The 22,808-nt window shown below is 40.7% G+C and overlaps 1 protein-coding gene across 4 annotated transcripts in view; it reads right to left on the reverse strand.

Annotated features, from left to right (window-relative positions):
* Positions 1–2,457: 2,457 nt before the first annotated feature.
* The window catches only part of LOC138755103 (coiled-coil domain-containing protein 102A-like), a 656,806-nt gene continuing 636,455 nt past the window's right edge, over positions 2,458–22,808 (reverse strand). For 2 of the 4 annotated variants that reach the window (XM_069920398.1, XM_069920404.1), the window contains one exon: positions 2,458–2,860. In XM_069920398.1, coding sequence (XP_069776499.1) covers positions 2,743–2,860 — 118 coding nt within the window. In that variant the 3' untranslated portion in view covers positions 2,458–2,742. The remainder of the gene's footprint in view (positions 2,861–22,808) is intronic. The other 2 variants (XM_069920399.1, XM_069920400.1) reach the window with 2 other exon arrangements.

Genomic DNA, 22,808 nt, shown 5'->3' on the forward strand with positions numbered 1-22,808 from the left:
TACCCTTAACCCCTTCCTTCTTTAGTGTGAGGTCTAAATAATAGTTTAACATCTATAATTGCTTCTTTATCTGTCGAGACAGTTACCTGATTCAAATTGGTGGGAAATGGAGTGGATGGGACTTCAAGTGACAAGAGGTGCTCAATAGGGTCCTTGTCTGCCAGATCAGGGAAAGAGAGGAAACTCCTTGCAGGGCAACTGTGAAATTAACAAGAGAGCAGAGCATTTTCCCACCAGGTCTACTTGACTGATAAAGGTTGCTTTACTACCACCAGCAGTGCCTGCCTTCAGTTGTTCTGGTGGAGAAGCACGGTGACTTCTAGTTGAAATTGCCATTTGATGATATAGTTAAGGAAGAGTCTCATGACCTTTCATCTCAACTGTTTAGAAATATCATTTGCTTTTGAGCCTGGACACTTTTGCAGGGCCCCCATTGACTACTTTAAATCACCTGAAATCCCACCCACCAGTTTCAAACTTTTAACCAAAGTCAAATGTACCCATGTCTTATACTGAGGAAGGATGGACACCCTTGTCTGTTAGGGCTTAAAGTCAAGCCTTTGTCTACAAAGGTTATTATCGAATAGGTAGCAGATAATGATCAGAACTGGGTCTCTAGTTAAGTGAGTGGGAACATCAGAAAGAGGGAGCTCCCTTGAGGCTAACTGGGTGAATAGTGTTGCACTCTTAGTGAAACGTCATGGAATTAGGTACTGGCAAAGGATGAGTTGGCACAGTTGCAGAAAAGCTAATAGGAAGTGGATTTACATGCATTATATATCACAGAGAGATTGAGGAGTGTTCATAGATACCTTTGCAGAAAATAATTGTGACAGTTGTTACTGGTACATAAAGCAGATTGTTAATAGGCTTACAGTATTTCGTAAAAGAGCACAGGATTGATTCGGTCCTTTGTCAACAGGAAAGGTAATTTAAAGAAGGTTTTAAGAATCAAAGTATTCGCCCACTATTTTTTTGGCTATACATCAGCTTTTCCCCACATGTGCTTCTTCTCTCTCCTCTGCTTCCCACAGGGTGCCACGGAATATAATAACCCAAGAGATTTTCTGAAGACAGTAAGGCAGCAAAATCTGTTTCAATATACTGCCTGTGTTTGACCTGAGTTCACATGGGAGATGAAACTTGTATTTCCTGGCTGCCACAGTTCGGGAATTCATCACAGCTGTCAACGGACAGTGCTTCAGGAAGTAACTCTTGCTTTATGGCAGACAGCTGGTCCAGTCCACCTGCTCCTTAAGAAGGTGTTGGCACAGTGGGTGCCACAGAGTGGAGACATCATACAGACTCACAATCCAACTGCATCTTTTTGTTTTGTAGTTTAATATTACTTGGACAGTGATGGAATATGCCATGGGGACTTGGTTGGATTTTGAAGACTACATTAGCTGTTGTGGCTGTGTTGATTTAGAGTAAAAACCAACATTAATATGTTTAAAATAATCTAGCTTGAATTCTTTGGTGATTTTCATAACAAAAGGGCTGCACCGTTGAGACTCAAACTCCAGTCCTATGTAAAATAGTGACTGTGGCTCCTTCAGAGTGGTGAAACAAGTCTTAAGACTTGGTTTCTGGATCCTGATGCAGAATGAACAGCAGCTGATCAATGTCCAGGCACAATTTCTGTTCATCACTGCTGAACATATATTTATCTCTGAATATACAGTAGCAATGGCAGTCAGTACTCCATTCTCACACCCAGGTACATGTTCTCTCGGATATTCTGACATGCTAAATGATCCCCAATACAAAGAGCAAGCAAATCAATAAGGCAGAAAACATTTTAGGGCAAGGAAGCTGTTTCTAACTATGTGGTCAAAAGCTTGTTCTGGCATTGAGAATAGGATTTAACTCCACAGGCAGGATGCCAACAGGTTAGGTCCCGAGTTTAAGTGGGTGGGAACACTAGAAGGAGGGAGTACCCTTGAGGTCAGGGAGCATTCCTTGTGTCAACTGAGCGAACAGTGTTGCTCTCTTGGTGAGGCTTCATGAAATTAGGTACATGAACTAAGGATGAGTAGACACAGTGGACTCAAGATGCAACAAAGCAAGAGGATTTCTATGCATTATTTCTCATAGAGAGCGATTTCTGACCAAGTTAGCGATATGCCAAAGGTAACCAAGTTTCTTGAAGCAACCATTATCATCTGATTTAGAAACGCCTCACTGTTCCTTGAGCATTACCTTGTTCAGTTGCCAACCACATTTTCCTGCCTCCATCTCTCCCTTCTTCTTCGTGCTTCAGCCCTTGGGAAAAATATTCTCTCCCAGTCATAGAGTAGTGGGGACAAAAATTACTTGTCCCCTCAACTGTAAATTGATTATTCTGACTGAGCAAAGACCCAAATATATCCATTAAATGTTTTAACATTGCAATTTACAGATCACTCAGCCTCAAGTTAACTGTACACCTCTAGTATATATGAATACAAAAGTATATGATTTTATCATTCAAAATATATTGCCATATTTCATACATCAGTGTTGAATACAGTGTTTTTTTAATTCAATATTTTGAACAAATACTATTTCATTTTGCTGAAGAGCAAATCTCTATAGGACCAAACAGCTTCGATTTAATTTATCCCAAATGTTTTGCCATTTCATTTTTTTCCCCCTTGACACATGTTGTTTGTTTGATATTTGACCCAGGAGAGCAGTCATTTATTTTCTATCTTTTACCAGTTCTGCTGTTTTCACAAAGGTTACACTCGAACTGTCATCTTATTTCACTTCAAGCTCCAGGTCATCTTCTTCACTGATTGCTTCTGCAGAGTCATCAGGACTGTATATTGAACTTCGCTTTATCCCAAATAGTGAGCTTGTCTGCTGCCTTCTTAACCTATGTAAAAAGGATTAAAGTCACTACAACATTTTGGCTTAGTACAAGCTTTATTTGCTCCGCCAAGTGAAAACATATATCACCAAGGTACAGCAAGATTCACACTGCTGGACTTTATGTCTGTCTGACACCAAATGTATTCTCTGCTCCCATAGGGATATACCTCACTTACTTGAAACGTAGAGAGCTTTAGCAGAGGTTAGCCGTGCCGAGGATGATCTCTGAAGTACATGCTGATGGAATTTAACCAGCTAAATCCACCATACTTGCAATATACAATATATTCCCAACCAATTCCGGTCTTCTCCACAGACACTATCATCTTGTGAGCATAGAAGACAATTTCTATTTTGTTGTTGGGTGCGACCAACGTCTCAAAAAGAGTGAATTCTGATTTAAAAAAAAACAAACTCTTCAAAACTGGAAAACGGTGAGATGAGCTTATCAACAGAATTTTAAATAACCACATTCTGCAATTGCAGATAGTTCCCAGATAAGTAGAGGATCAACTCTGGCTCATGATGTGTGTACAATATGTCAACAGCAGCATGAGACATAGGCAGGTGAGGGCTGTTGTCGTTGGCCACTTGGTGTTGAACAGCAGAAGCAGCTGGCTGTAGAAGAAGCTGAAAGGTCCACATGAACCAGCTCCAAACCCTGCTGTCCTGTTATACCCAGTTGTGAATTAAAGTGTCCTATTAAAAACCTGAGAATATCAGCTGACCCATATGACCCACTCCTTTAGAAGATATGGATACATTGGGTGGCCCATATGACCCACTCCTTTAGAAGGTATGGATACACTGGGTGGCCCATTTGACCCACTCCTTTAGAAGGTATGGATACATTGGATGCCATAGATTGGAGATATCAGGGAGACTCACAATCTAGGTTTGTTTCTATAGTTCAGCGTTCCCTGTGCAGTGGTGGAATATGACATGGGGGTTTTGTTAGATTTGATACTACATTAGCTGTCACTGCATCATTTCATGAATACCCCCTTCCTCAGTGATGGAGGAGGTCTGACTTCAAGCATCAGGACTGAAAAATTCGAAATTATTATCTGTCCAACGCAGTTATTCTCATTGGGGCCATAGCACATTTAAGGAGTCCAATGGACTGAAATCATAAAATAATTTTAATGCTGGAGTGAAGTACTGAAGAAGTGAACTAAACTTGACCGCTTCACAGGAAAGAGGGCCTATATACTTTGAGCAGAATCCTATGGGGGCTAGAGCCAGAAGAGAAGACTGACAACGGCTTGTCTAAAATGCCAAGTGCATTATGTTTTGTGGCCTCTTTTGAAAATGCTCACATCACTAACACCAGTTCTCAGCAATTTTGATTTATTCCAGTTATAGTGAAAGCCTGTCTACCAGGGTTGTTCCACACGTGCTACAATACTACACTCTACTTAACGTGGAAACCTGCCTTAAGTAAAAAGAAAAAAAGGGCCACATCTAATCTAGCCATTCTCTTCTCTGGAAGTTAATCCTTGATAATTATCAACAAAGACAGGGTGTGGATGACATTCCTTCCCTTACTTGCAACGAACCTGCTCATCCATTCAGACTGAGTTCTGCGAGACCATTTAGCATTAGACTTAATGCAGCCTTTTTATATCAGTAAAATATTTGTTTAATTTCACAGTCTTTTCCTTATTCCCTATTATAGATGGACCCACCTCGTTCTGTTGGGCCTCCACATTTTTCCTTTTCCATTTTATGTATCTATATAAGTCCAAACAGTTTATATGTTTATCATCAGTTTGCTATTAATGTTTTTATCTTTCCCTTCTTGATCAATTCTTTAGCCCTGTTTTACTGAATTCTGAAATACTCCCAAGCCTCAGGCTTAGAACATTAGAGCTCATGTTATTGTGTTGATCTAAGTAAACCTACTCCACCTTCTCTACCACACACCCATCACCCTCCATTTTCATATGCTATCTAAGAGTCTTTTCAATCCCCTAATTGTACCAGCCTCCATCACCCCCTCCAGCAATGCATTTACGCACCCATCACTCTCTGTGTAAAAAAACCCATATCTGATAAAGATGCATATATCAGGATGCTCTTTCTCTTTAAGCATTTAACACTCTCATCCTCTCAAAACTGATCAGCAAACTCCAAGACCTGGGTTTTAACACTGTATATAACTGGATCCTGAATTTCCTCACCTCCAGACCACAATCGGTGAGCATTACTAAGAATGTCTCCTCCACGATCTCCGTCAGTCCCAGAGGACTACAGGATTGTGTTCCTCGCCCCCTGCTCTACTCGCTTCACACCTATGACTGTGTAGCTCACTACGACAACACCATCAACAAATTTGTTGACGATACCACAGTAGTTGGTTGTATCAAAAGGGGGGGGGTGAGTCAACATACAGGAGGGCTGAATGGTGCTCCAACAATAACCTCGCACCCAACGTCACCAAATCCAAGGAGTTGAATGTTGACTTTAGGAAGGGAAAACGGAGGTGTACAATTCGGTGATCATTGGGGGAAATCAGAGGTGGAGAGGGTGAGAAAATTTAAATTCTTGTGAGTCACGATCTCGGAGGATCTTTCCTAGACCCAACACACTAATGGGATTGTGAAGAAAGTACATCACCGCTTCTACTTTCTCAGGAATTTATGAAGGTTTGGCATGATATGCCCAGGCAAATTTCTACAAATGTGTGGTAGAAAGTGTGCTGCATCATGGGGACACAAATACCCCTGAGCATAAAGCCCTCAAAAAGGTAGTGGATAATGAGTCAACATACAGGAGGGAGATTGAAAATTTGGTTGAATGGTGCACCAACAATAACCACACTCAATGTCACCAAAACCAAGGAGCTGATTGTTGACTTCAGGACATAAAGGGTAAAATCCTCTCCACCGTCGAGAGCATCTACAGGGAACACTGCCGTCGGAGAGCAGCAGCAATCGTCATGGATCCACACCATCCAGCACACACACTGTTCACGCTGCTGCCATCAGGAAAGAGTTATAGGTGCCATAGGACTCACACCACCAGGTTCAGGAACACCTGCTACCCCTCCACCATCAGACTCCTCAACAAAAAACTACATCAGAACTCATTTAAGGGCTCTTAATTTTTCCTCTCTGTTTTGCACAGTTTGGTTACATTTCTTTATTTGTTTAGGTGTACATTGAGTCAGTTTTTTTTGCACTACCAATTAGTGGTAATTCTGCTTTACTCACAGGAAAAAGAATCTCAGAGTTGTATGTGATGTCATGCATGTATAACAATAAACCTCAATCTGATCTAAATCCCATGAACTTTCCTCCACTCATTTTCCTTTTTCTGGTGGTTCCGAAGTAATTTCTGGTTAGGGGAGCTATTTCTGGCAACTTCATACATTATTTCCTTTGATTAAATGCTATCTTTAATTTTCTTTCAAACTACGACTTCCTACTCATAAGCGTTCACAAAAATCTTAAAAGGCAGTTAATGATTTAACGGATTCCAATAAATCACTGGACATAATGACAGAGCAATTTAAAAATGTTTTCCATTAACCTGATGCAAGAAACTCGTTTCATTGAGTCAGTAGTGAAAATGTATTGGATATGCCAACCAACATGCCCTTCTCATCGATATCACACTCTCCTACATGACAAAGGTAACAGATGCTTTTCCAGTCACTGCCAAGGGCAAAGCAATCAAAGCCACCACGGTCTGTTAAACTCATGCGTAACATATAAAACCTCCGTTTCAGCTTCCCTAAAATTTTGAACTGACAAACTTCAATGATCCGCTATCCCACCAGTTGGAAATCCCAATGGGCTGGGTTCTTGCTCACCAGGTCATGCTTGCCACAGTCTCTGGGAGTCCAGTTCAAGCACTTCCTTCCAATTTATGGAGACTGATTCCAGTTCTCCCTTCGAACTTGTCAAGACCCCAGTTCCTTGTTCTCTGTCCACTGGCTGGGCCCTCAGTTCCTGTCGGCTCACACAGCCCCCCATTTACTCTTGGCATCTGTGCTCTGACCGCTTTCTGAGGTTCCATTTCTTGACTGTACTGACCCCTCGCCAGGACCCCAGATAGCAAAATCCCTCTAAGCTCCCTTGTTTTATTGTCTGTGCTCCTTTGAAACATGTCAGGTCAATCAAAAATTTTCTGTGTAAGATTCTTTGAAAAAGCTAATTGAAATATATTGGAAAAGTCTTTAAATAACATCCAGTCTGGTATGACCCCACCAATGACCTGACTAAGCTGTGTCAACAGAGTTTTACCGCCCTCTCAGCTGCATAATTCTCTTGCTCTTTCCCTCCGCATTATCTCCTTCCATATTACCCTTTTTGAACACTCTTCCTCCTTTACATCCCAAACATTAGGGGCAGCGGTTAGCATAACGCTGTTACAGCATCAGCGATCTGGACCAAGGTTTGAATCCCACACTGTCCGTAAGGAGTTTGTACGTTCTCCTCGTGTCTGCGTGGGTTTTCCCCAGGGGCTCCAATTTCCTCCCACCATTCGAAATGTACTGGGGATTGTAGGTTAACTGGGTGTAATTGAGCGGCACGGACTCGTGGGACGAAATGGCCTGCTACCATGCTGTATGCCTTAACTTAAATTTACACATTCTCAGACATGATAATAACAGCTATAGCTGAAATAATTGTCATGCATACTTCCCTTTGTCTGGGATACATTAGCCCACTGTCTTTGACTAAGAACTAGTCTTATTGTGATTTGGAATGATTTTGACACATAACCATACATAAATTGCAACATGACTCATGTTAGCTGGATTAGAACCTCCTCAATAATTGGCAAAAGTCACTTGTTCAGAATAAGCTTGTCAAGATAAATCTATGTGAGAAATTTCAAACTAAAGTTACTAATGTGCCACCCACCCAAGTGACAGAACTGCTATCTCCACCTTGCCAATAAACGGTCTCTGGAAGCAGGAGATTACAGTTTGGCCTATTCTCCAAAATGGATGACATCCCCCCACCCCCTCCTCCGACCCCCCTTCCCCCATTTATTACCTGCATATAGGTAACTTGAATCAAGAAGTGGTCTTATCATTTGTGAGTTTTGTCTGGGTGAAATGCAAAAGGCATAACAAAAGTTGAGTGTCCATTCAAAAAAGATGTGGGAGAAATCTGTAGCTGAAGCAACAATGATTAAAGCTACAGATTATTCCATTAATTTGAACTGTGCAACAATCTCATTGGTTGTGAGGCCAGTTAGGAGATTGAAAATGTAAAAAAAAGTTCTGAAATCCACATCCAACCCACCCACTCCCAGTACAGGAGTTGGGGACTTTCTGCTTCCCAATGCCAGTTGATCATTTAAATATTATTATGAGATTTAAAACAAAACACTGGAAAAATCCAGAGGGTAAGGCTGCATCCATGGATCAGAATGGACAGTGGACATTTGCATTTCCCTCCATAGATGCTGCCTGACGTGAAGTTCCTCACGCACTTTGTTTTTTGCTGCAGTTTCTCCCATCTGCAGCCTCTTGTGTCTGTTGACTAGTCAGTTTATATGTATTAAACCTCGGGAAACTCATCCATTGAAGTGAAGCAAAACCAGCTTTCTGGAAAAGGGTCACATGATTTTGAAGCACTTCCTTAGGCAATGAGAAACAAGAATCTTCTTCCCATTCCACATGAGGGCCCTCTTTTCCCTCCCACCTCCTGATTCAACATATCCAAAGTCAAAGACATGGAGAGTCTTTCAGGACTGGGGACTGGAAATCTTCATTGGTGGGGATTGGAAATCTCCTGGTTGGTGGGGATTGGAAATCTCCTGGATCGGTAGGGAACTGGAAATCTTCTGGATCAGTGGGGAATTGAAATCTCCTGGATTGGTGGGGATTGGAAATCTCCTGGATAAGCGGGGAACTGGAAATCTCCTGGATTGATGGGGAATGGAAAACTCCTGAATTGGTCACCACTTCTGCAACCAATAAAATTCTGTTAATCCATCATGATCAAGACCTTGCTGGTGACAGACAAATTGATCTTCCAGGCTAACGGATATTATTCTACTGATTCTCCTATACACATGTGATTCACTTTTTAAAAAAAATTAACACAGTAACATTTCAATGAACCTAGTAAGTTTCAAGGGAGCAGAGGAATCTGAACCAGCGAGGTTTCAAGGGAGAACAGCAAACTGAAGACGACAAGTTTCAAGAGGGCAGGGGAGTCAGGAATCTGGCAAGCAGAAGGGAATTGGGTACCTGAAGGGCAGCCATTTTTTTGGACTATGGCCCCCTTGGGACTCAGTTCAAACTTTATGGGCCCCTTCCCTGTGTAGCAATCAAGTTTAGCTGGTTTCTTCTGTACTTCACTTTTTAGGATTTCAGTCCGTGGCCATCCTAAAATGTGCAGTGGCCCATGGGAGGTGGGGGGCAGGGTATGGGCCCCCATTCAGAATGGCTGGTAGACAGCATGCAGCAAGTTTGAAGCAGTCAAGATCACACGCACCTAAGCATGTAAGTATTGAACTGTTTTGCATTAAGATAAGAAAATAATAGCTGTGTTCCACCTGTAACTGCACTAGAAGTTCACAATACAGTTCATTGAAGATAAAATTATAATGAGACGCCTTTTTTTTTTGTTCCACACTCTTATAATGGCTTATGCCAAAATAGATGGAAACAGTCTCACAAATATTTACTTCACAGCATGAAATGGCAATCATCACTGCCAAGCAAAAAAGATAAATCAATGCTCCAGGCACAAAATGTATTAAAATTCAAATTCATTCCATAGCTTCAATATGTTTGCTGATTAATATTTACTTTTGCAAACTCTATTAAAACAAACATGTAACAGACATACACAAAATCGGAAAAGCTCATCACTAGAAAGGTCACTCTGCGTCGACTCATAAATCCATGACAGGACAAAATGAAAATTTAAGATGTTAAATAGTACTTAAAATTAAAATATTGCAGTTAGGCACTTGGCAAACAGAGCCAGGTTAAACATTAAGTAATCAATCTGCTTGGATGAGATAGGCCATTGTAGGTCTGCTCTCAACTCTTCCCTCCCACTTTATTTTCTAACTGATAGGCCTAAAGTACTAAAGAGGATGTCATCGTCTTTAAGTAGAAAGCAGCAAGAGTGTACTCAAGGAAGTGATGGTATGTATTTTTGTGTGATTGCAGTTTATTGTTTGATAAATGTGATCATGGATGAATGAATGAAAATTTATTCTCATATATAAAAAAACCTCATTAGAAAGCGATTCGTTAATCTGCGGAATCGCCTATAGCGCGAGTGTCTGTGTAACCATTGACTTTCAGTTGAAGCTGTAAAGTTTTTATTTAAATGTCTTAATTTGCTACACTATTCAATACTTGAAACATGTCACATGTGCCCTTTGCCTTTACAGCTTTTGGGGTAAAGCTTCAATGTGTTGTGGGGAATTTTAAAAGGGTAAGTAATAGATTTTGGAGCGATTCCAAGAACATCTTCAAATGATTGCAATTCATAATGCAATACCAGAAATATAGCCACAGGTTTTGCACCACCATAATAGAATAAAATAGGAGCAGGACCTGGCTCTTAAAGCCTTCCTCAGCATTCCATATGATTTATACTCATCTTCCCCAGGCCACGTGCCCACCCTCTGCCAAAACCAAAACTTGACTGATTCACAGGAAAGGGGGCCTATAAACTGAGCAGGGACATGGGGGTGGAGGGGTGAAAATGGCTAGGTTATGGTGTGGTAAAGTGGATTAATTAATAGACCATGCCTTGCTGGCCCAGATTCCCAAAGATGAATTGCTGCTTATTGTGGTATCATATTCTCCCTTACTCTGGTTGCATTAGGAGACTTCCACATCCCAGAGTCCTGGGATGTGTCCTTGATTAGCACAGTGTCACAGTGTAGATGTTCCTCACCCCAAAAGCATCCAACAGCCACTGGCAGTCATAGAGCTGGAATTAAAAGCAGGGTGCTGGAATGGGGTGGGAGGTGGAAGCAAGACTTTGCCCAATGTAAAATCTCCGATTAATTTTCAGTATTTAAATGTTTCTGACATTCAGGGACATTTAAATATTAGCTTTGAAGTAAATGAAGTTTTTAAAAAAAGCGATGTTCACTGAAACACATTTTAATTTAAACTGCACCACTTAATGAAAAAAAATGTCAACCATCTCTATCACTACCTTTATTTTTCTTAGAATAAAGCTCCAATATATAAACCTTTCCCCTACAACTCTCACTGAAATCGGCAGAGTCACGGGAACCCAAAAGCTGAATATTCACTGTTAATGGTACTCGCCAGACATTCCAACAGTTGAACGCAGCCTGCTCCAATCGGAGCTGCTGTCAATTGTCAGCAAGGTCTGGCATAATGCAGAATGAAACCTCAGAGGAGTGCCTGAAGGTAACATTGTTCATACATGAAGTATCTCAGAACTGCGCTGGCTGCTTTGTGTAAGAATAACATTAAGGCAAAGATAGGGGATTGGAGGCTGCAATCTAAATATTCTTGTATTGTTGCTTTCTCTGCCTTAACAGATGGAGCCAAGAATGTCATAGTATGAACAGTCGCCAAAACATTTGGGAATACTCTACAAGCAGGCAGTAATGAACATATAACAACCATTGAAGGAGCTAGTCAAGATTAGGCTAAGCATTTCTGATAAGTAAAATACTTTTCACTTGCTATTCACTAGAGCCCCTTTCACACTGCCGATTCCGTGTGGCTAATTTAACAGGTCCATTCCCGGTAATCGTGCGGCGTTAAACGTGCTGACCTGGCAGGGTGTGTTACGTTCAATCGGTGTCAGAGCTCAGCCAAGTTAACTCACTAATCGCCTCCGGGCAGTGGGAAAGCATAACCTGCTCTCATACTGTCACTGCTGGAGGTAGGAACCCCACCCCGCTTAAAATGCCCGGTTGCCGATTAACCATGGTGCAGAAGGAAAGGCTCCTGAGTGCATCATGCCCGGTAAGTTTTCCAGCTTCCTAGGAGGGCTGGCAGTGTGAAAGGGGCTCGATAGGGTAATATAACTGTCCTCCACTCAAAGCTATTCAAGATCAGCGCAGCGAGGATCTAAAGGATATCAGGCTCAGTTCTAGATTTCACCAGTTTAGTGACTACTGGTCACATAAAATTGCAACAAGTTGTGAGCAAATTCATTTTAATCAACTGAAGCAAAGTCATCGTGTATATTAACTATCCAAAATATAATTGGTCTTGTCATGAACAATCACAAAAGCAGAGTTCAAAGTGATTACGGTAGTTTATATTGAACAATGAAAACAAACAAAAAAAAATGCAGGAAACGCTCAGCAGGTTAGACAGTATCCATGGAAGGAGAGACAGATGCTTGAGGTCCATGACCCTGCATCAAGGAGGTAAAGAGAAAAAAGAGGGTAGTTTTCAATTGCAGGGACGGTGGGAGAGAGATGGCTAGAACACAAAGAATATCTTTGATAGGTTGAGACTAAATGAGTTGACGTGGTTGGTTGAAGCACATTATGTTCTTTTTAGTCTGAGTTTTTAATTTTTGTTTATATTTAGCATTTATTACTCCCATCAAATAAACTAAGGCAATAATTTAAAAGGATAATTGAAGATAACACATCTCATAGTTTCTTTGTACCTGCTTAAAATGCTTAAAGCTTTGCTGCAAAATATATTCTGCTAAAGTACCTCTTAAATTCTGGACTAATACAGAAAAAGGAAAAATAAAATTAAAAATGGCATCCTGCTTAATTATTCCTTTATAAATTATGATATAAAAATAAATTATTAACATTTAAAATGCATTTTTATTTACCAACATCTTCACAGCCTTAAATATTGGGAAACCTGCATCTCAGTCAATATTTGAACAGAACAAAATAGACAAATCTGAAATGAGCCAAGCTTATAGGGATATTTACAGAGGCAAATGACAATTATAACCTTGCTTTGCAAGAAATGAGCTGATGCCGACACATGGGATTTGTGTGCCACTTTTAAAGGAGTGGGAGACTTGATGGAGTTGGAAGGAGAGACTTCAGAGAATGCTGACCTGAATATGTTGTAGCATCCATTCACAGCTCAGTGACTGAACCAACGAGCCCCACACCTGAAATCCACAGACTTAAGCCTACTTGATCCTCTCCACATTGTGTCAGCGATCAAAAATCACACAAAGTGCAGTAAAGAATAAAGATACTCTGGCAACATCCTGGATGAAGTGCTGGTAATTTTCACTTCAGCCACTCCTCCTGGCAGTGCATTCTAGGTACCTACCAGCCTCTGTGTGGAAAAACCTCTCTGACACCATCCCTAAATTTCCTCCACTAACCTTGAACAGACCCCCTCCGTTATTGGCCATTCTTGCCCTGGAAAAAAGGTGCTGGCTCACCTTTCCAGCTATGCTGCCCAGAATCTCGAACATCCCTAAGTCGCCTCTCATCCTCTGTTGCTCTGAAGAGAAAAGCCCAAGCTCACTCAACCTTGCCTCATGACATGTTCTCGAATCCAGGCAGCATCTTGGCAAATCTCCCCTGCACCCTTTCTAAAGTTTCCATAACCTTCCTGTAATGAGGTGACTAGAACTGAACACAATAAATTCAAGGGTGGTATAACCAGAGTTTGATAGAGTTGCAAATTTAACTTGTCGCTCTTGAGCTCAATCCACCAACTAATAAAGGCCAGCACACCATACAACAAGCAGACCACCTTGAGAGATCTATGGACTTCGAGTGCAAGATCCATCTTTTTCTCCATACTGCTAAGAATTCCGCCATTAATTTTGTACTCTGCCTTCAGATTTTATCTTCCAAAGTTTACCATTCAGACAGAATGCCATCTGAATTTCTCCACTCAACACTGCATCCTGCCTGTATCCAGTTTTAGCCCACGACAACCCTCCACACCAGCCATTCTCAATCCATTTATTAGGCAATAGTCCCCTAAAGTTTATGCCCACCCCCTTCCCTGTGAAGCAATCGAGTTTTGGTTTCTTCTGTACTTCACTCCTACTGACTACATAAAAAAACAAAAAAAATAATGTTATGTGAAATGAAAAAAAAAGGGTTTTACTTAAAAGTGCTAAGGCAGCCATTGAGAATGTCTGCTTTACACTATCCACAACAACTCCAACCTTCATGTCACCTGCACACTTACTGACCCCTCCCTCCACTTCCTTATCCAAGTTATTTGTTAAGATCACAAAGGGCAGAGATCCCAGAACAGATCTCTGTAGAACACCACTAATCACTATCCTCCAGTCAGTATTCTCTCCATCTACTAACTTCTTTGGGGCTAGTAATTCACAACCGCTCAGCCAAGTTTACTTGGATCTTATGCCTCTTAACATTCTTGATGAGCCTGTATGGACAACCTTGTCTAGTACCTTATACACCACATCTACCACCATCAATGATGTGTTTTGTCACTGCCTCAAAAAGCCTAATTAAGTTTGTGAAGCACAACCTTCCCCCTTCACAAAGCCATGCCGACCATCCTAACAAATTATATGTCTTCAAAGTCTAGTTTGTTTGGGATGGCATGGTTAGCGTAGTGGTTAGCGCAACACTGTTACAGCGCCAGCAATTGGAAGTGGGGTTCAAATTCCGTGCAGTCCACAGGGAGTTTATACGTTCCCCCTGTGTATGCATGGGTTTTTCTCTGGGGGTTCTGGTTTCCTCCCACCCTTCAAAAATAAAATATCGGGGGCGCAGGCCAATTGGGGGCAATTTGGCGGCAGGGGCTCATGGGACGAACGGGCCTGTTACCGTACTGTATGTTTAAATTTAAAAAAAAATTAAATGCTCACAAATCCTGTTCCTAATAATCCTCTCCAATAGCTTACAGGCCACTGGCATAAGACTCACTGGTCTATTATTGCCAGCATTATCTCCATTCTTGAGCAATGGAACCATATTTGCCATCTTCCAATCCTTCAGCACCACCCAGGTAGGATGCAAAGATCATTGACAATGCCCCAGCAATCTCTTCCCTCACTTCCTGCAGTAACCTGGCCCTGGGGTCTTACCCTGATGGTTTTCATGGACCCAATTATTGAGTTGGTTTGTATGCCTCTAGGCAAACAGATAATCGGCAATGGAGCAGGAATGTATCCCAATGTTACAGTTCTCCTGCCAGTTTCTAGTACGTGCTGCTTCACCCCATGTCCTGGAGCTAAACTACAAAGGCTGACAGTGGTGCACCTGGTAATGCCGTTGCTTCACAATTCCAACCACCCGCAATCCCGACCTTGGGTGCTATATGAAAGGAGTCTGCATGTTCTCTGTGTGTCCACCCTCTTTATGCTCCAGTTTCCTCCCACATTTCCAAAATAGATTGGTAGATCAATTGGACATTGTAAATTGCCACCCGCATGTTGGTCAGTGGTAGAATCTTGGTGGGGGGGTTGATTGGAATGTGGGGAGAATAAAGTGGGTGCAGAGCAGGACCAGAGTATGTGGGTGATGTTTTGGTCACCTAACTACAGGAAGGATATCAATTAAACTGAAAGAGTGCAGAGATTTACTGGAATGTTGGTGAGCCTTGAGTAACTGAATTAAAGGGGAAGGTTAATCAGGTTAGGACTTTTATATATAAAAAAAACCTAAAAAAGCTAAGAAAAAAACAAACCACCCCCCATCCCCTACCTACAAATACACCCCACCCACCAATCTTACCCCCTTAAAAAAAAAGAAAAAAAAGAAGAAAAAGGAGAATACCAAACACCATTTCTTATATTGTGGAATAAGGAAACCCCACTATAACCAGATCCCCATCTTCAAATTTTCCAATTAAAATAATCCAAATACGGGCTCCAAATCTTTTTAAATACATAATATTTATCGCTCAAATTATACATTATCTTCTCCAATGGGATACAAAACCTTAATTCCAAATGCCATCTCTGTAAATTAAGTTCCATCTGATCTTTCCACAAAATAGCTATTCATTTCCTCACCATTGCCAATGCCAATCTCAAAAAAGATCATGGAAATTTATCCAATTTATAGAACAAACCAAGCTCACTAATATCCCCAAGTAAAAAAGTGTTTACCATACTGAATGTAAAAACGTACCTTTCTGGCCATTACACCAAAAACACAAATCAGGATAACTCAAATTATATCTTTTCAAACATTCCAGAGTCAAGAATAATTGATGAATAAAATGATAAGTTACAAGCCTAAAGCTAACATTTATAATTTTTGTCAAAACTATTATTACAAATCTATTAATAGAATGTCTGATTTGGAAAATCCTTTGATTTGGGCAGATATAGAACTAAATAGAATTGGTGAAGACAGAAGAGATCTTTTTGTTTATAAATGGAATGTTAAATTATTTTTTATAAATTACCTATTTTATCTTATTTTATAGGTATTTTGGAGGAGATAAATAAAGAAATTGGTAATCAGGGTAAAATGATATACTCCTTTGTATCAGAATAAATGTTTTCTTTTTACGGTTAATAATGATCTTCTTAAGTTTTGGGATCAGAAAGGGATTAAGATGATAAATAATTGCTGTGGATTTTTAATTGCTGTGGAATGAGGGAAAGGTTTCAAACACCAACTCATACTCCTTTTTGTTAGTATCAAATTAAATCAATGTTACATGATTATTTTGGGAAGAATTTGCTTTTAACTAAAGAGTCGAAATTTGAAACGTTGGTTCGTGATGGAGGGAAGAAAGGTTTTGTTTCCGAAATGTATAAATTATTGCGTCAGAAAATGCCAAAAATTGATTTCCGTAAATCAAGGCTTAAATGGGAGAAAGATTTGGGAGTTGATTTTGATACCAATCATTGGAGATTGAGGGGAGATTTGATGGAGGTGTTTAAAATTATGAGGGGGATAGACAGAGTAAATGTTGATTGGCTTTTTCCACTGAGGGTAGATGGGATGCAAACCAGAGGACATGGGTTAAGGGTGAAAGGGGAAAAGTTTATGGAAAACATTAGGGGGAATTTCTTCACACAGATAGCGGTGAGGGTGTGGAACGATCTGTCAGTTGAGGTGGTTGAATGCGGGCTTAATTTTAACACGTAAGAAGTATTTGGACAGGTACATGGGTGGGAGAGGTCTAGAGGGCTGTGGACTGAGTTCAGGTCAGTGGGACTAGGCAGAATAATAGTCTGGCACAGACGAGAAGGGCTGAAGGGCCTGTTTTCTGTACTGTAATATTCGATGGGTGCTCAGTGGTTGGCATAGACTCAATGGTCTAAAAGCCCTATTTCTGTAACGTAGCTCTTTATGATTTCACAACAAGCGAGTTTCTCCTCTTAAAATGCCTTGGGGCTAAATAGGTGCCAGTAGAGTGCCCAATTAGGTTTCGTGGTCGATTTGGGTTTTATAGTTTAATTTTAGGCTGGTCTTGGGGCCCTTGAAAGGTGTGCATAGTCTAATGAGTAATATTCTTAGGGTGCAGCGTAGATTCTTGGGATTGTCGCTGAGAATAAAGATACCCCATTAAGTACAAAGGATGATTTTCAGGAATGTGTAGTGAAGTAGTTTTCTCCAGCCAACAAGGTGTCTGTGTTATAGCATCAGAGATGTGAAAAGTGGCTGATGCAGCATTAAAAGCCAATGGATTGTCTGTGCTGAAGACAGCCGGGGAAGCAGTTGCTGTCAGCAATAGTGCTGAGGGAGAAGACATCCATGATATGCAAACGTGCAGCAACAAAGACCAAGTATTCAAGATTATTTTATTGCCATGTAATAAAACACAAGTTGTGATATTACACAAAATTTCCTTTAGTCTACAGTGAGGAAGATTCGCTATCGGCAGAAATTGCCCAGCACCCCTTATAGTCAGAGAAAGAGAAGCAGAAGAGAGTCCCCCAGAGTCACTGAACGTCCATGGATTTGCCTCCAGTGCTCCCTTCATGTCCAAACCTTCAGCAACCCGAGTTCCAAATGCACATCTCTGACATGATCAGGAAGTCTCCAGCACCCCCTCGCATCCCGGCTCCGATGCCTGGTACCCCTTCAGCCAGTCTTGAGCCAGCCTTCAGCCAGTCTTGAGCCAGCCTTCAGCCAGTCTTGAGCCAGCCATCAGCGGTTCGCACTCTGGCGTGAGTCCTTCGACCTCATTCAGCAGCAGCCTGCAGCCCGCACTAATTCCTTGCCTTAAGTCAGCAATACCCCGCCGCCACCAGTGTATTCTTTAGCCTCAGAGGCCCTTGCTGGTCCGCCACTGTGGTCTCCTATCCATGGGTTTTCTCCTGTCTCCAAATGGAGGGGGGTTTGATCTCCCCTTTTTCTTGTGCCCTGCACCCGTCCTCTGGCCCCCTGTCCTCGTGGCCACTCCTCTACATAGGCGCTGCCATCTTGGGCCCAGACACTGTGAGTGCCCTTTCATGCAGGAGTTCATGAAAAGAAAAGTGAGAAATCGCAATACTACAGCCAACAAAAACTCTCTTTAAAATATAAGGTCTGAAGCTCAGAATAGTGGCCGACTTTAAATAAGATTTCCAAATTGGCTGCCATAAGTTGCTGCTACAGCATCTGTGGATCGACTGCTTTCTGAGAAAGCCTGCAAAAATGTCTCCATTTGAATATATAGCATTTGTGTAGATTCACTGAGGATCAGTGTTGGAACATGAGTGAGCTGGGGCATTGGGGCTAAGAGTAGCAACCTTCCATTTTCCATCTGAACCACATTTTGCAGCAAAATTGCCTGGATATTGAAAGTAAGCAAAGCCCATTCATATTCTAAAATTGCTGCAATAGCATTCCTCTCTGACGATCTGTTATTACTGCTGTTATGTAGCATCAACCAGTGATCTTTACACATCTGGAATGGTCTCAAAGACAACATGTTAGTACTATCTAAGTAATTCAAAATAAATTCTAAAATCAAATTATCAGGTTGAAATTAGTGCTGAATGATAAACAAGAGATTCAACACTTTTTACGAGATTATCAAAATAGACCATGGAAAAATATTATACTTCAATTAAATTTGCATGAAGGTTAACCTTGCATAGTTTAATTAGCTATCAGCCTGCGGACATTATTGTTGAAATCTAATTTGTGAATTTGTATTATTAGCTACAAAGGAAAATGAGCTTATTTGGGGCTATAATCACCCTGATTTGAGGGTTGTAATAATCGGTTTTATTATTGAAATTCATTCAGTGGTATAAGTAAATAGAAGCTATTATATTTCAAATAAAACCTTATAGAAATTCAAGTATTAGTAGCCCTCTAAGCAGAGAAATCAATCTACTTTATTATGCATAATTATTAAGATATGCTATTTATGAAGTGTCCATTTTGTTCCTGATATTGTAATTATTGATTTGGCCATTATATATTTATGAGTCTGTCTAATTATTTTTATGGTTAAATAATGCATCCACTCCGATTCCCTCTGGCACCTTTTGTTTTTGTGTTGGAACGATATTTGCAAAGACCACATCACAGGAAATATATGCCCACAGCAAATAAAGAAGTGGATCAGCAGGGCCTCATTTCAAGTTACTTGAGCAGACATTATATACGGTATAACAGGAGGGAGGCTAATCTCCTACGTTATAGTTTCAAGTTGAAGTGAAACCTGCACAGAATTAAGATATTATTCCATAGTGTGGTGCATTCAAAGTGGTTAACATTCATAACCATGATGAATGCAGAGGATCTTACTATTCAGTCTTGGCTCTGGAGTGGCAATTTTGCCTCTTGAATCAAAAGCTGCGGTTGCAAGTGGCACTTAACAATTGGCATTGATCTTTGCAAAAGAGGAGTGCTGCGCTGTCAGTGGTCCTTCCCTTAAGGATGAACTATTCAATTGTAGATCCATCTGCTTTATCTGATGGGGGTTAACAATTACAAGATATTACCTGATCAATTTCCAGACTAATATTTAATCAACAACCAAAAGCACTAAAGCAGCTTGGGCTTTCAATACCTCAATGTTCTTGAGGTGATCCTGGAGGGGACTCATGATAGATTAGGGTGAGGTCCTGAGGCTCCAATGTTGGAGCATGTTCTAAAATTCAATACTGTAGCATGTACTGGCCTGGGTTTGTGCACAATGAGGACAGACCTTAGGCATGCAAAAATATACACAAAGGCCTTGCCCCTTTCAGCTGTCACTGTGGAACTTGAACATCAGGGAGGAATAACTTAGCACTGCAGATTGACAGTGGGGTCAAGTCAAGTCACCTTTATTTGTCGTTCATACCATACATTGCACAGTAAAGATGAGATAGTGTTTATCCAGGACCACAGAGGAGATTTACATAAATATAAGTTAAAATAGAAGTTAAAATATTAAGACATATACAGTAAATTCCACAGTACATTATCCTCATAAGTTCTGGGAATTCAGGAACCTGTTAGCTTGGGGGAGAAAACTGTTGCCCAATCTGGACGTAAGGGTCCTTGTGCTACGGTGCCTCCTATCAGATGGCAGAAGGGAGAACAGTTTATATGAGGGGGTGTTTGGAGTCCTTCAAAATGTTTATTGCCTTTTGCCTGCATTGAACATGAAAGATGTCCGTCATGGTAGGAAGAGAGCCCCCAATGGTCTTTTCCGCTGACTTCACTATCCTCTGCAGGGTCTTGTGGTCCAAGGAGGTACAGTTTCCAAACCAAGCAGTGATACAGTTGTAGAAGATGTTCTCAATATATCCTCTGTAGAATGTAGTGAGGATGGAGGGTGGGTGATGTTTAAGATGAGTAGAGGAATGTTAAGGGGAGAGGAGAGAGGCACCTTTATTTTTACACATTCAGTAGTTGGGGCCTGAAATGTATTGCCAGGGGTGGTGGTGGAGGCTGGTACAATAGGGACATATAAAAGTCTCTTAGGCGCATGGATTTATGAAATAGAGGGTTATGGGTGTGAAGCAGTGACGGATCACATTGCTGTGGAGTAGGTTTACATCGGTCAACACAACATCATGAGCCCAAGGGCCTGTACTGTGCTGGAAAGTTCTCTGATTTAATGTGACAATTTTAGAGTCTCACTTGTTTATAGATACAAATACTTTTTGTTCAATGATGGTAAAAAAAATTCAGCTCAAAAACATTGCTCAACCTATGGGGGAGGAGCAGGATTTGGTGTCTGAAATTAGCAATGATTACGTTAATTATTGTTTTGAGTGTGCTGTCAGGACACATTTTCTTCAACCCAAAGAGAACGTGGGTTTCCTTCTCCAGACAGCAGGGAGTTAATGGCTGTCAAGCCATGAGCTGTGTACGTTGAGAAATAGGATGTGCTTGTGTTAATTAAAGCTCACTGTTTAGGATTCCATGCTTCAGACTGATTATGTGAACCCACATTGCACAGTCCTGCTGGTAAAACTGTTCAACTTTATAAACTGCTTTGTTATGCCAGAAGGAATATGAAATCTTGAACATATATATACTTTTTAAAGGCAATCTGCAGCATAAATGATCTTTCAAAATAAATATCCAGGCTTAGAATCAGTTCAAAGCAAATGAGACCAGGACGCCTTCGAACTGTATCGACAGAATCACAAGTCCCGGGGGAATGCAAGCATATTCACTTTCCTTTTCACAGTGAGGAAAGGGGATCAGGAGTCCCCTCGAATTCAACAGGTAATCCCTGTTACTCCCACAGATAAACACGGCTCCTCCACTGGGATAATATTCCCAAAAATGGGCAATGTCAAGAAAATAAAATTAACCACAATGGTTACCAGCCGCAGCAGATGATAATGAAAATAATGCTCTAATGATGTGTAATGGGGTCATTCATTACAATTATCTCACAATTAATGGAGTTCACAATTATTTATTTATTTATTGATAACATCGGCAGATGTCCTTGAACGTCGGCATGTAATACATTTGGATTGTCCTTAATCGCATCACAATTGTAACTGAAGTTAATTGTGCATAGCTGTATCACTAACAATGTACTTGGCAACCATCTTTACTTCTTGAAAATGCCTTATTTTTATTGTCTTTCGAACTTAAGAGGTCGTCTGTAAAAAACAGAAAATATTTGCACAGCAATTTTATCCAAGAAAGGGAAGGGTAGGTTGCATTTTGCCACAATGTTACAGTGGCACTATGAATACAGGATGTGATCCGATCTGAAGGAGGGCTGAGAGTTCGCAGCGAAGTATGGCTAAGACTGTGAACTGACTTCAGTATTAGAGCAGCTACAAAACACTGAGCACTACAAAGGTCCTTTAATCTTCACTATCTTAATGCAAGTTAATCAAAAAACAAGGTCATGGTTGAACTGTGACCAATAAAGGTATCCATTGAACAGGTTTGTTGATCAAAAATCGATCAGCAATCAGTCTGATGTGCAACCTCTCCCTGTGTAAGTTTCCAAACTTTACTTAAAAAATACTTGCTTTTTGAATAACGTTCCAATATTCTCCAACCATTTTAGCTACCCATAATTTCTTGGTAGGTTCAACCAAATTACCCTTTAACCTTCTAAATTCCAAAATACATCCTTGAATTCTGAACTGCTGGAAAGTTAACCTATAAAGGCTTGGAATCATTCAGCAGGGCGAAGCAAACACAATGGCAAATTGGTCTCCTGCTATGATTAAGTCTCTGCAACGGAACTCCAGTATGATCTCAAACAGGTTAAAAGTACTCAAATTACAGAGCGTAATTACCCCTGTTAACCAGAATTACAGAAAATAAATAGGTAAAAATACAGAAGTTTAAAATTGACGTGCCTCGTGTTTACATCACCAATCGTGCAACGGGCAATCTTAAGCAACAGGAAAATTCACTTATCTACCAATCCCCATAGGTGCTGGATACTAGGAGTTTTACCTACTGACCATGCTGGAAATATGGTAAAGATAAAAATGCTGCAAGTATTGGAAACCTTTTTATTGATCCAATTAAACTCAATGTAAATTTGGAGTCTGCGTCATCATTGCTTTCAGACTCAACTGCAGTAAAATTTCCATTGTCCAGAATACAAGCAACCAAAAAGAAAATCGGGATAAGTAAACATCGTACATACTCGTGTAATTGTCGATATCATGTAA

This window comes from Narcine bancroftii, chromosome 2, assembly GCF_036971445.1.
Source record: "Narcine bancroftii isolate sNarBan1 chromosome 2, sNarBan1.hap1, whole genome shotgun sequence".
In the NCBI taxonomy this organism is placed as follows: domain Eukaryota; kingdom Metazoa; phylum Chordata; class Chondrichthyes; order Torpediniformes; family Narcinidae; genus Narcine; species Narcine bancroftii.